This window comes from Python bivittatus, unplaced genomic scaffold (genome assembly GCF_059951505.1).
Source record: "Python bivittatus isolate LINGU-HERP-01145 unplaced genomic scaffold, Pbiv_v1 ctg000790_np1212, whole genome shotgun sequence".
NCBI lineage: Eukaryota > Metazoa > Chordata > Lepidosauria > Squamata > Pythonidae > Python > Python bivittatus.
This window is the reverse complement of record NW_028277110.1, coordinates 8,877,931-8,892,009: the sequence shown is the minus strand read 5'-3', so window position 1 is coordinate 8,892,009 and position 14,079 is coordinate 8,877,931. Positions and strand designations below refer to the sequence as shown.

At 43.7% G+C, this 14,079-nt stretch overlaps 1 protein-coding gene across 5 annotated transcripts in view; it reads left to right on the top strand.

Annotated features, from left to right (window-relative positions):
• EDA (ectodysplasin A) overlaps positions 1 to 14,035 on the top strand; it is a 109,467-nt gene extending 95,432 nt beyond the window's left edge. The window contains exons 4-8 of one of the 5 annotated variants that reach the window (XM_088129263.1): positions 3,801 to 3,980; positions 5,221 to 5,255; positions 5,687 to 5,738; positions 9,995 to 10,110; positions 11,642 to 14,035. In XM_088129263.1, coding sequence (XP_087985389.1) covers positions 3,801 to 3,980; positions 5,221 to 5,255; positions 5,687 to 5,738; positions 9,995 to 10,110; positions 11,642 to 11,893 — 635 coding nt within the window. In that variant the 3' untranslated portion in view covers positions 11,894 to 14,035. Of the gene's footprint in view, positions 1 to 3,800; positions 3,981 to 5,220; positions 5,256 to 5,686; positions 5,739 to 9,985; positions 10,117 to 11,641 lie in introns of all 5 variants that reach the window. The other 4 variants (XM_088129262.1, XM_088129261.1, XM_088129260.1 and 1 more) reach the window with 4 other exon arrangements.
• The last annotated feature ends 44 nt before the right edge of the window (positions 14,036 to 14,079 follow it).

Genomic DNA, 14,079 nt, shown 5'->3' with positions numbered 1-14,079 from the left:
CTCATAGTTGAGGTATACCTATGATGAAAATTACAGGCCTCTCTCATCTTTTTAAGTGGGAGAACTTGCACAATTGGTGGCTGACTAAATACTTTTTTGCCCCACTGTAGTTCCTTCCTTACTGCCTGCTCTTTTGAAAGATTTACAGTTTATTTTTGGAAGCTTCATCCAGATCTTGTTTGGACAGATGATTGTAGACACAGCATTGGTTTTATTTGTTACCCCACTTGCTTTCATTCAGATGCTGTCTATGATACCATCAAGTTCATTCACCTGAATTTGTAAGAAGGCATGGATACATCTAATCTCCACCCTTTCTAACATTTCTCTTCCTTTTGAAAATGCTTTTTCATTGTTAAATTCCAGTCATAGGAATCATCCTAGCAGATTTTGGTTATAAATCATATCTGTCTCCCTATACTATGATTTCAAACTCATTTTATTTATTACCCACACTCAAATCATTGCAATGTAGACAGTGGAGGCCATGGATTTCATGAGCCCATGTTCCTTCTAGCTTTTCCACTGAATGGTTTGATAAGCCCCATTATTTCAATGCTCTCCTTTCCTTGTAATGTGGAGTCTTTATCCAAGTTCCTTGCTTCAGGGTCTTTTCTTTGTTTATTTCCAGACATCCAATATTCAGTTTAAAGCCCTCTTGATGAAATGCCACACTTTATGCAAACATACTTTTACCAGTTTTAATGAAGTATAATGCATCTTGTGCTAACTCAGACATAAACCTAGAAACCAAATCTCTTTCAGGCTGCCTGACTCCTCCGTGATTCTGGGCAGCTCACAATTAAAAATAAATAGAAAAAAGTAAATATCCAAGAACATAGCCAACTGGAAGGCTAACATAATATCACAAAAACCCAAAACAAAACCATAGGTCTGGGAGAACAACCAGGTTTTTAATTATTTTTGGAGAGTCACTAAAGTGGAAGCAAGATGAATCTCTGGGGGATATCATTCCAAAGGACAGGTACCACAACAGAGAAGCCATGCCTCCTGCATCCCACAAGATGACATTGTTTTATCAACAGGACCCAAAGTCTGCTTAACCTCACTGGATGGGCGGAAACATTTGGAGTCCCTCAAGTAACCAAATTGTATGCTAACAGCTTTATAGGCAATAACCAGCACCTTGAATTGCAACCAAGAGCCAACTGGTAACTAGTGCAACTTGCCTATGCTGCCAGATTCTTCCTCAGAGAGGCAGACACCATTGTATGGGCAACTTCATTTTCCAAAGCTGCTCAGAAAACAAGGTACACCCTGGGATCAGCACACGGAATGGCCGCATAGGAACAATCCAGTCTAAGGCCTCTGCCACTCCCTTATTCCAGGCTGTGACCAAGGCACCAACTAGACTGCCCACCAAATCTTCAGGGAAAACTCTAGCCCCTTCTGATATCCAGCCAGGTCCATGAGGTGCCTGGGGTGGGCTAATATAATAGTCCCTATCCCCCTGCAAGGTGGGGTGACATCAGCAAACCAAAAAGCAATCGAAGAGTGTTCTGACCATGGTAAGATGGATGAGAATGTCCTCTGAAATCAGATCATGTTGTAATTGCCTCAAAACAAAAACTAGCTCTAGAGTGTGATCCCCAATATGCATCAAGCCTACAATGACTCGGAACAGGTCCATAGTTGCCATGATGGCCACAAACTCCTGAGCTGCCCAAAATTCAACTTTACCAGGTGGCAAATTGAAATCCCCTACAACCAGCAGCCTTGGGGTCTCTATTGCCAGCCCAGCAATGGAATAAGCAGCTCAGCTGGGGTGATGCTGGGCAGCAGGGAAAATGGCACACCAGCGAACCGAACTCTTTCTTAGGGCTCAACTTCAACCAAAGAGCCTCACATCTGATTATCTGCAGAGTAAAGCCTCTGAACAACACATGGATGACAACTGCAACCCAAAACCTAGATGGGCACATTCCAAGAGGGGAACAACCCCCTCCAGGCCCACCCAAGTTTCAGTAACACAGGTCAGGTTGGCTGCCTCATCCAAAATCGAATTGTAGATAAATGCAGTTTCATTGCACAATATCTACTGTTACACAATATCTAACAGCAATAGCTGGAGTCCAGGGTCACCTGGCCTCAGGGGCAGATATTCAGGGCTGGATATTGGGGTTGCTGTCAGCCAGTGAGCCCGATGTCCCTGAGTGAGGCCTGCCCTCAGGATCCCACTATTTCTCCCCGCTGCCTGTCACAGTTCCAATGTTCTTGCCTACCCCCTCTCCTCCACCCGGAGCCCTCCTACCCTTGCTTCTTCCTCCCAGGCCAAGGCATCCATTCACTCCACTAACCCACCACACCCACCCAAACGTCTACAACAGTCACTCTCCTAAACACCCTACATACCCAGGCCTCCCAGCAGAACCCCTCCCACAGACCACACCTGCCTCCTGGCACTCAGCTGCGGGGGGGGGGGGCAAACTGCTATGATAGCCCCTAACATGCACTATCAAACTATAGCCCTCCCCCACCCAGTAGGAGAACAGAAAGTGAATATTGGGCAATCAAGCTGCCAGTCCCTGAGAGCAAAGCAGGGGGCCAATGGGCCTTCATCCAGCCCCAGTCCAGAGGACAGAGCTCTGAGTGGGCAATATAGATCTACAGGTGCCACAAGTTCCTCCCAGCCTGGCACTGCCTGTCCCACCCTGAGTCCCTCTGTGTCCTCTTCAGGACACTGCCCCAAATCTCTCTCTCCAGGAAAAGCACCCCAGCAAACCAGGGCATCAGTAACACCACCTGAATCGGAGGCCAGGTTCGTAGCATTGCAGGGGGCACAGGGAGGATCACAAGCAGCCTTACCAGCTTCACAAGGCCAGCATTCAGTTACCACTGCCCCCCCCCCATTTTCTGATTGCCATCTATAATTTTTTTGTTTGCAAGCTGGATCTGAGTTCCAAGTACTACAGAATATCTTCTGTGTCTGTTGCTTCTGGTAGTCACTGTCATCTGCTGTGCTTGCTACTTCGTTTGATTCTCTTCTTCTCTCAGCTCTTGTGAAAGCATCTGCTTTCTTTGATCTGAGAAATCTTTATCTTCTCCCATAAGCTGAAGAGTGGCCACTAATTGTTCCAATCCTTTTTTCCCCTTTCTTTTTCAAGACTGCCATAAGCTTGCAAATATATGTGATTTCTCTCAGACAGGAATGCAAAAAATGTCACAAGCATTGCAGAAAATGAGTGCAGAGACCAGTCCACTTATCTTGCTACTTCTAGTAAATTCTGTATGAGACTTTTCTTTTTCTTATTATTGAAATAATATTTATATCTTATATTTCTTATCTAATTATTTTTTTATTATTATCTCATGTGTGAGTTCTTCATTAACTCACACAATGAAGTACACCATTAAATTGATCACTCTCTGAATTCATTCCTTGGGGCCTTGATGCTTTACATTCCTCTTACAGTCTCTGCTTACTCAACAGGAAGCAATATCAATCAACAGCCCTTAGGATATAGTCATCACAGTCAGCAGCTATCCAACAGACTTTTACACTTCTCATGGACAAGTGCACAATCCTTCCCTATTCACTCTTTTTTCTTCATTGTCTCTTCCTTCTGTTGGTCCACTGGCAAATTTCTGTTTGCCCAGTCAGTGGGTTCACTTCCTAGATTATGTCTGGTTATTTTTGAAGAATTATATGTTGATGGGGTATTGGAAGAAATAATTGTGTCAGTCCTGTTAACCAATGCACTCATATTCAGGCGGCAAGAGATATGCAAGTGTGGGAACCATGCTTATACACATGAAAAAGTAACCCTGTATTTTCACAGGCAAAAAAGCTGGCCCTCCAGGACCTGTTGGGCCCCAAGGCCCTCCTGGACCACCTGGACCCCAGGGCCCCCCTGGAATTCCAGGGATCCCTGGCATTCCAGGCACCACAGTGATGGGACCCCCAGGACCTCCAGGACCTCCAGGCCCCCAGGGACCCCCTGGGTTGCAAGGTCCAACTGGTAAGTGCTCAGGAGGGAGAATATGCATGTAAGAAAGAGGAAAGATTACTGCAAAATAGCACAAGCATCACCCTAATATGTGCCTAGAGAAGGCTTGTCAACCTTTGGGGGCTTGTAGGCACATACAGAATTTGAGAAACTGTCTTGGGCACCTCATAAAATGCCTGGAATCCGGCCCATCCCAAAGGGCAACAAAATAGGGCAGGATTGTCCAAACTACACATCTGATCTCCACGTAGCCCATGAAGAATTTCACGATGAGCAAAGGAATCTTCCCAGATCCTGCCTGGGCCACCTCCTGGCCCTTGCTGTCTTTTCTGCACAGAAGTACGCAGCAGGGAATTAGTGAACTTACTGGAGCAGGTCTGAGTTATGTCACTTTCCACCTTACGAAGCAGCAAATCTGTCATTGGATGAACAGTCACAACTATTGCTGAGTTTATACTGAAGCTGCTTGTGGTTTAAGTATAAAGCAAAATGTGATGGTTGATGTAGCTGTGAGAAAAGAGTATTGCAACTTGACATAAACTGAGGAGGAGGAGGAGGAGGAGGAGGAGGAGGAGGAGGAGGAGGAGGAGGAGGAGGATCAGGATCGTCATAATGTCCTGTGGGGTGTTTCTGTAATCAGTCAATCAACCGGTATTATGCCAAATGCATTGTAGAACTAAGACTGATAGATCTCTCTCCATTCTCCCTTCTCCCCCCGAAAAAAGTGCGAAATTTCAAAATGACACACCATTCCTAACCAGTTTAAAGGCCCATAAATACATAACAATACTGCATTATTCTGACAATATTGAGTATAAATTGTGAAGCAAGATATTTTTCTTTTGATATCTTGATTATGTAGTCAAAAGAAATACCAGATATTATATGGGAACTTTCTGAATTATGGCTCATTGGACTATAACTCAGAGTGACAAATGCTTTACTAAATGGGAATGAATAAACAGGAATGAGAAGCTGCAACTGTAGTGTAAGTATTCTGTACTAGAGTTGGGAGGAAGCAGTGATTATACGAAGGTGGCAAAGCTATAGTTTTTTTCGGACTGCAGAATAGAAGAATAGAATGTTACGGTATGGAAGGTGTTCTTCCAGGATATAGATATAGTTCAAATACTCCGTTTCCAGGCCAATGAAATCCTAAAACCATGGGGGGATTTGATGAAGTCTTTTCAAAAAGCTTGGTTATATAAAACCATCGATGAATCAGTCTTAATATAAAAACTCTATTTTGCAGGTACAACAGAAAGAGCAGGACCTAGGGATTCACAGGTCAGTGGACTTCACTGTGGGAAAACATCAGGTACCCTTGTCACAAATGAATCTTGCCTCCTTTTTAATGCAAAGATGCTAATTTTCTAGCCAGATATGTTTTATTTATCCATCCATTCATCCTTGCATAAAATTCAGGCAACCTGATTAGATTTATCATCTTTTTCTTACCTTACTTTGCTAAAAGATATTATTTGCTCAAGTAAGTTTCACAAATTTGTGTCAATCATTTTTCATAGCTTGGTATTTAGGAAATTCTTGATGAGTAAATAAGTTATTTATAGAAATGAATGCACTTTAGTTCCATGAGGTCAAAAATTCATGGTCTCTTCCAGCAATATTGTAAATGTTTAAGATATACACTTGGTCATTGCTATAAACTGGAAAGCTACACTTGTTTTAATCTGAATCTGCTCTCTTCTGTTTTGCAGCCAGCAGTAGTTCATCTCCAAGGACAGGGGTCTGCGATTCAAGTCAAGAATGGTAAGAATGCCAAGCACTCAACCACAACAAAGACCCACAGCTCACAGTGTCAGTTTCCTAGCTTCTGTTAAAAAAAGGAATGGGGCATTTCCCAGGTTTCTGATTTTAACATTTCAACAGCATATATGACTCACCTGATCATCCTTTTTTTTTCTTTCCACTTCATTTTCTAGTGTCTAATTCATTAAAATTAGTTACCATGTAAATCCAGGTATTTTGTTTTCATGATCGCCATACATCTTCACTGCCTCAACCTGCTCTTTGCCTCTAATTGTGGCAAATCTAATTTTGCCCCAGATGTTCCATGTAGTTTCTCCTTAATCTTCCAGGCCTCAGAGTAGCAACTTGTAACTTCTATCAAGTTGCCTCTTTGCTTCCTATTTTGGTGTCTTCCATGTCCCTCTTCTACCCCATTTGCCTCGAAGGTGATGCTTTTTTGCTTTACATGTGTCTACTGTTGAAACAAACCTTGATGTGCAGTCAAACTTACTTTGGGGGGGGTTCTCAGTTGTGAATGCTCCCTTAAAATTCTAGTTCCACAGCTCTTGGGGCAGAACTTCTCTGGTGGGCTTCTGCAGCTCTTCTGACTCTTCCCAAATGTCTGCTTCTCCAGTTGATTGTGCAGCATATGGAGAGCCCCCTTCAACTCATCTTCCTGAAAGCACATTGAGTTTTGTAGGGCTTCACTGAGGTGGGCAGGCAGTGTTGAAGGTTTCTGAATTATTCTGCAATGAGAAACTAAACAGTGTGTAAATATGCAAATATTCTAGCAAATACTGTAGAAAGTTTCTTTGTAGAGAAAAAGGAAGAGAAGTAATAAAGTAACACTTTGGGGCCACAGCCCACGACACTGACAAAAAACCCCCACTAAAAATGGACACAAAGAGTTGCCATGTGAAATATTCCCATTTGGGATGCCATTCATTCTTGCATCGATCAGGTTTTCCCAAAGTTTTCCCACCTTACTCAACAGCAACCCACAGACTTGACCCAAAAGGTATTTTCCCAGTACAGTTCAGGTTGTCTTCTTTATTATTTTTCTTGTTTGATTTATCTCTGAGAGCTCAAAGCAGTGTACTTACCGCTCCCTCCTCCATTCCTACCACAACAACCCTGTAAGGGAGTTTGGCTGAGAGAGACTATCTGGTCCAGTGTCACCCACTGAATTCCATGGCCAAGGGAGGCCTTGAATCTTGGTCTGGCCCCACACTATTATCATGACACATCCTGGGTTTCCCAATGAGATCTTCAGCTCAGGAAGTAGCCTGGCCTGCTTTTAGCTGAAAGGTGAGTATCTCATCCTGATTCATTTCTGAATCTGGACTATTGTTCAAGAAACCTAGAACTTCCCCATTAGCACTTTTTCTCCTTCTGCTCTTTGGAATGAGAATGCCAAGCAAGCAAAATGCTCATTTCTCTAGAAGGCGGCTCAGGCCAAAAGATTCAACCCAATTCCATCCCATGATACACATCCCTACAAGAGAGAGGCTGGTTATTACGGGGAGGGATGAGATGCTTCCGGTAAGCCCAGGTCACCTGCAGCCCTTTTTCCTTGTGCAGGCTGACCACCCTTTCTATTTCCTATTTGGTCTTTCAACTTGAGTTCTCTGATAACCTCTGTAGCACCTCAAGGCTCTCAGCAAAACTCTTGCAAGCACCATTTGAATGAGGCCCATGGCTCTCCTCTTAGTGACCCAGGCCATATTCCCACAATGCTCAGAACTGAGTCAAGACCCAAGCAGAAAGTATGTTGTGGGAACAGCAAAAAGAGGTTAATTTATTCACTCCATGGATTAATTTTACCCCAGAACAGCCCCCCTAACAAAAATGTTTGGGTACAGGATGCTAGTTTCATTTTCCACTGGCAAACATCACTTTCCTGCCTGACCTCTTTGACCTGGCTTCATCTTGCCTCAGCAGAGGCTCTGTTGTAAGGATGTCTTCCTCAGAAATAAGAGAAAGAAAAGGGCTTCTCATACGTGCTACACAACAGTTTCAATAAAGGATACCCTATTTCATTGTAATCATCCATCTGTAACCAATGCTTGCAGAGAGATTGTTTGTACGTCACATGCAAAATCAGGTCTTCACTGAGCAATTGGGGCCATAAATGTATTTTATGTATTAAGTGTATTAAGGCCTAGCCTCTTCAAATTTTTTTGTTTTTGTTTTTGTTTGGCTCCTCTTTCTTTTCTTCTTCTTCTTTTATTTTGTCATTGTTCTGTTTAATTAAATAAAGGCCCCTTCTTCAATGTCCTTCAAAACAGTTGGGGCAGGGAGGTGTGTGGATGAGCCCTTCTGCAATTTATTTACTTTGTCTCTCAAGAAAAAGAGCCGAAAAGCAAGCCCAGCCAACACCCCAGCCTGTCACGTCCAGTTGCTCCACCTTCTGCTCGCCTGGCCGGGGGGAACACCTTGCCCGCCTTCTCTGGGGGAGGCACTTCCTGGAGAAGTTGGCTGTGACTCGGTATTCCCCAAATGATGATTTTCAGGTCTGCTGCCAAAATCACTGATAATGAGAGCTGACTGGGTGAGTGGTTCCCCAAGCAGCTGGAAAAAATCAAGAGTGGAAAAAGAGAGCTAATTAATGAGGAATTTGTGGGAGAAATCTAGTGCTAGCATAAATTGAAAGAGTATTGTTTCAAAATAAGAGATTACAAATGTTACGAAAGGGGCAGGGGAGGAGTGGGAAGGAGACGGAGGGAGCATTGGATAAATTAACTGAAGAAGGACCGAGCACTGAGAAAGGCAATGAAAATGAGGAACGGAATACCAGATCAGTACCTGCTGGTTCTTAGGAAGTATTACAACACCCAATTGCAGCGTCAATCCCCGCCTTTTGTACAGGAGCTGGAGGAGTTGTACGTAGTGCTCCTTCCTAGGATTCTTCCCAAACAACCCTGAGCCAGCATGACTGGCCCAAAGCCGCCCAGGGAGCCCGTGGCTAGCGGGGAGAACTAGAACCCGGCCTCTGGCATCTCAGCTGCTACACACCGCTATTCCCCTCTCTATCCCCACCCAAAAGCCCCGGGGCAAGGTGGACTAGAGAACAGCCCATCCATCAGCCCAATTCTTCCATTCCCCTGCCTCCCCCTCCCCCAAATAAGGCTTCACTCAGACTAAGTTGTTGTGTTTTTTTAATGCCCAGTTTTATACTTGCAGTGGGTCAAATGATAGGCGAGCACTTTTTTTCCAATAGCAGTCAAGGACAGTCTATTAGCTGCAGAGCTGCAAGAGAAGGCTGCTTTCCTTTAGCAGGGGCATCTGATGGGACACAGGATGGTATCTCTGCACCAGCCACATTGTACAACTCTTGGCCACAAGTTTCATTTAGACCAACTCAGCAAAAAAACCCAAAAAAAGTATAAACATTCCTATATCTCTAATACATGCTTTTATTGCCCTTTTCATAATGTGATTTTTTAAAGTATACATGCTTTATGAATTTTTGGTACACCCTTTCCCTAATGTGCATATTTTGATTGTACATATGTGGAGTTGTGGACTCAACTGCACGGTTCGGAAGACTGCAAATTTCAACCTTTAGATCGACTAGTGAAAGGCTTGGAGATAGAGCACATTCCTTCCATTCTCTAACATTCTGTGGCCCCTGGGTAAATGCAGCCTTCGTAGGATACCGAAGGAGGGGACATTTCACATTTGGGATTTCCTCTGAACTTCTGCCCACTCTCTGCATGGGAGTGGCTGGGTGGAACCCGATCATCTTCCGAGTTATTCCATACCTGCGTCCCTCCTTCTGTATCCCCTCTGCCCCAACAGTCGTATTCTGTGGTCATTGTTATGGTCCTCTCAGCATCCGAGGAAGAGGAGGACAGTTTGGAAAACAAAGCCAGCTGCACGTTCCTTTTTCAGTACAAGAAACGTGGACACCCACCAGAATTAAGAGAATCTGCCTTAAGATTTCTCTAACCTCTGATTGTAGTGGATTTTGTGAAAATCTTCCTTTCTGTTACCAAGAGCTTGACAGCCACTAGGCATTTGCACTCATCTTTCTTCTTTATTTTGGCAGATGTTGATTAATAGCTCCCTCTTGGGTGTGGCTGTCCCTACCCAGACTGGTGATGACTCCTGTTGAACTTGCTGTCTTGGCATTCATGTGACATCTCAGTTTAAACCAATCACCACCTTTTATATAAAATGTCCTAACTTGATCTTGTCATGTTTGTGCTGTTTTCATGTTTCTTTTCTTGACGACTATTGAGTGACTGCCATTTTCTCATGCTGAGATCTTTCAGGTGGAATTCTTAATGACTGGTCTCGCATAACAATGAACCCGAAAGTGTTTAAGCTGCACACCCGGAGTGGCGAGCTGGAGGTACTGGCAGACGGCACGTACTTCGTCTATAGTCAGGTAGAAGTGAGTACGGTCTTAGGCCTAACTCCTTTTCCTGTACCCAATACACAACATCTGTGGCATCACAAAGGGGTTGCTGCAGAACAAGGAAGGCAATCAAAGTGTATGTGTTAAGAAATATTTCACCTTTTAGAGAGTAGGAAATGATTTGAGGACATGGTACTGCCGAAACACCAGCTGTCTTGCTAGATCAGGAATGCAAAATGTCTCCTTCTCTTGACTGTATGTGGTCTAGCAGGATGTCCAGTGGAGTCTGCAGGCCCCCCCACCCCCACCCCCACCCCCATCCCCAGCTTCCTCCCATCTCCTGGCTTGCATCTCTCTGCATTCGCCATCACTTTGCCTGAATGCCATTTCTTAAGTCATTTCCAAAGCACCCTCTTTGATAGCCAGGATTCCCTCTTTACCCCCTCAACCCTGTACCCACTTCTTGGCTGCCCCATCTGCTTATTCACTCACCACTTCGTCTCCCAAATAAAAAGCAAAACGAAAACCACTTTTTCAGTGCCATAGGTCTTTTACTAATGGAAACAAAAAAACCAACCCACAAAAACACTGCAGATCATTTTCTTTTGTTTGAGAGAAATATTGTTACTTCAAAATTACCCCCTCCCCATAATTACATGAAAAATAACAAAATTTAAAAATGAAACAAAATTATAAGTAGTCCTGCCAACTTTCAGAGCCCACCCCTCAAGTTTGCAAATCCCAGCCTTTAAGCCAGTGGAATTTGCACAGGTCCTGTGCTGGACGTTGGAGCATGTCTACAAAACTGTTTTGTAAGCTGACGGTTCTAACCTGTCCTTCCCTTCTTGCAATTGACCTGTCATCCTACTATATATCCTGAACTACACCTTCCTACAGAATTCAGGGTGGTGTTGGTGAATGAATACCAGGCAAGGAACCTGGAAGCTCACTGGCAGAAGACAGGCCAAGTCCTCAGGCAGAGATTTGAAAGGCTCCCATTCAAAAGACAAGACAAACTGTTCCAAGCGTGATGGGTCACTGCTTCCTCTTGCAACCTGTCTGTGAATATAGCAGCCTGAAACCATTTTGCACAGTTGGCAAACTTTCAGATCTCTCCCAATGAGGTTACATATCTTTCTTGTGTGAGTTGGGTTATTCCTCAGGAGAGGGCATTCCAGCAACACTCCTTTGTTAGGCCACTGACCATGGAAGTGGAAAATCAACGGATGCCTTACGTTTTCCTTGAAAATAATCTGGTAGACAAAATGAGGCTTGTTTCAAGGATCTTTGCTTATCAGCTCAACCATCATTGTGTGTTTTACCAAATGAATTCATTTTCTGTTGGACTGTCTGTCTGTCTGTCTGTCTGTGAGAGAGAGAGAGAGAGAGAGAGAGAGAGAGATCTTGCCTCAGTGACTGGTGCCCATGTCCTCTGTCATCATTAAAGAGTGATTTATTCTATGTTTGAATAACAAGCACTACTATCGATGCGCTTATACATGGTTCCTGTAGGGTTTTTTCTCCTGGTGACGCTGTTTTTTTTTTGTTCACTTCCAATTAGGTATATTACATAAACTTCACAGATTTTGCCAGCTTTGAGGTGGTGGTGGATGAAAAGCCCTTTCTGCAGTGCACTCGGAGTATTGAAACAGGAAAGACCAATTTCAACACCTGCTACACAGCTGGGGTTTGTCTCCTCAAAGCTCGGCAGAAGATTGCTGTGAAAATGGTCCACGCTGACATCTCCATCAACATGAGCAAGCATACTACCTTCTTTGGAGCCATACGGCTAGGGGATGGGCCCTCTTCTTAAGGACCTTGTGACCTAAGGTGGGGGCTTCCCAAGCCACCTGGCATTGCTGTTCAAAAGAATTGGGAAGGGTCAAAGAAAGAACTGATGACAGGTATTTATTTTTTTTTTATGTAACTGCAGGAAGAAAGCAAGGTTTCCCTTGGTTCCATTAGGGCGGTGCTAAAAAATGGAGCATTGACAGGGAGAAGGGCAAGCCTGAGTTGCATGTATCACACCAGAGGTGCCTACTCACAGCAGGCGGTGAGAAGGTCACTTTCTTCTCACATCTTGCATTTGTAAGAGTAACTATGGCAACAGATGATAGAAGGCATGCAACTGAATGCTGTCCAGGAAGTAAAATTCTTTGAAAGAAGCACATTAACACCGAAACTCTTCGTCCCACTCTTAATTTTTCATACCAAATATACAGGGGACCCTAGATGTGGCCTGGGAAACATTTGTGTTTAGAAACTGGAAATATGGATGAGGGACTATTTATAAAGCTGGAAGTTGCCTTCAGCAAAAACACACTACCCAGTTAAAATAGTGAATTCATCTTTCAAAAGCAAATGTGCTGTTACATGTTTTTAAAAAGGTGTTTCTTTCTGGATTTGGTTTTGCAGTCTTTCTGTCTCTACCCTGACTTGTTCTAAATGTGGCATTCCCAGTTCTGCCTTGACATTTGTCTTCCAGATCAATATTAGCAGAAAGGTTTTTTTTCAAGCTTCCCAGCAGCCATTTTCTTTTCATAGTGAGCTGAGTCACAGAGCAGTAAAACTCAGGGCAACCTTGCCTTGCACAGGGGTTATGACCTGAGGTGTGGACAAGCAGTCTATTTCCTAAATCCACTGACAGAAGAGAGGCTAACGGAAGACAGAATTAGGAAGTTCTAGGATTGAGTTCTGACTAGAGGAGAATCTCTCTGGGAAGCAACCTTTTCTGTTCTATACAGATCAATTTCAGCTAAACTTTAAAGCAACTGCTCTCAGCAGATACTTTAAGGCTGTGAATGATTAACACCAAACATTATATGACCACGCACTCTATTTTCCTGTGAAGCAATTCTGGCAAACCACTAAGTCAGCTGGCAAGGGGGATCATTTAGCATCTGCCTCTGTCCCTTAGAAAGGTGATGGGAGGAAGTTAAAAGCAAGCATTGTGGTCATAGTCTGCTTCTTCCAACTCTCTGCCAGGGAGACAGAAAGAATGTCGCCAGTTTGCTTCAGCCCAGCCTGGTTTTTAATAGCAACTGTCCTGGTGGTGTAAGTGGGGGAGCAGTAAAGACTGTTTTACTCAGTTCAGACACAGTATAAGTCTGCGTCTGCAGGAAGCAGGAGAGGGTGGATGGACGGTCCTCTGAACTGAAAATGTTGAGAATCCTTTCATGGCAGTGGCAATAAAGTGCCAATGCAGTGCTTGGTTTTAACTGGCAACTATAAAGTTGAAATTCTACTATTGTGCTATGCACAGATGTCTTGATTCTCCTGTTCTCACTTATTTGCAAACATGAAGAAATGCATCTGAAAAAGGTGTGTGAACTTTGCATTATCTGCAGGATCTAGTTCAGCCATAATTTTAAAAGATGATTGCAGCAAGGCCAGTGCCCATCACTTCTTGTGATGTAAGTCTGTTTCACTTTGGAAACAGTGCCCTGCAGCATGGAGGCTGAAAATTCCATCTGAGAATGAAGCCTCCTCTGTTTCTGCCCTTCGACCAGCCATGAGGGTCAAGGCTCCAAGCCAGCGGTTCTGCTTCCATTTATTTACAAACTGTTCTGTATCAGGCTTCCCTGTTTTTAATGGTGTTAGCAGTTGGCTTCATTAGAGTTTAAAATAAGACCCACCAAGGGAAGTTTGGTCATTAGGTGTCTTAAAACAGTAATGTTAGTCAAACTCTGTTCAGACTCTGAATGACAGGAAAGCTGCAGGCGCAAGTCAGCCCCTCTTGCAGTGGGGCAAGACATGGGAGAAGGGGTGCAACTTTTAGGCTGCTCTGTGGGCCAGCAGCTCTAGTCACAATTTGATCTCTGTGTGTATATAAATATATATATATAGATAAAGATATATATATATAGATATAATAGATATATAATGTATATAAACTGGGATGTAAGTTTAGTTAATTTACAGTATTTTCTTTGCAAATAAAGCTCTTCTGATGTGATTTCAATCGCTTGACTTCTGGAACATTGCCAGTCCAGCCTCAGT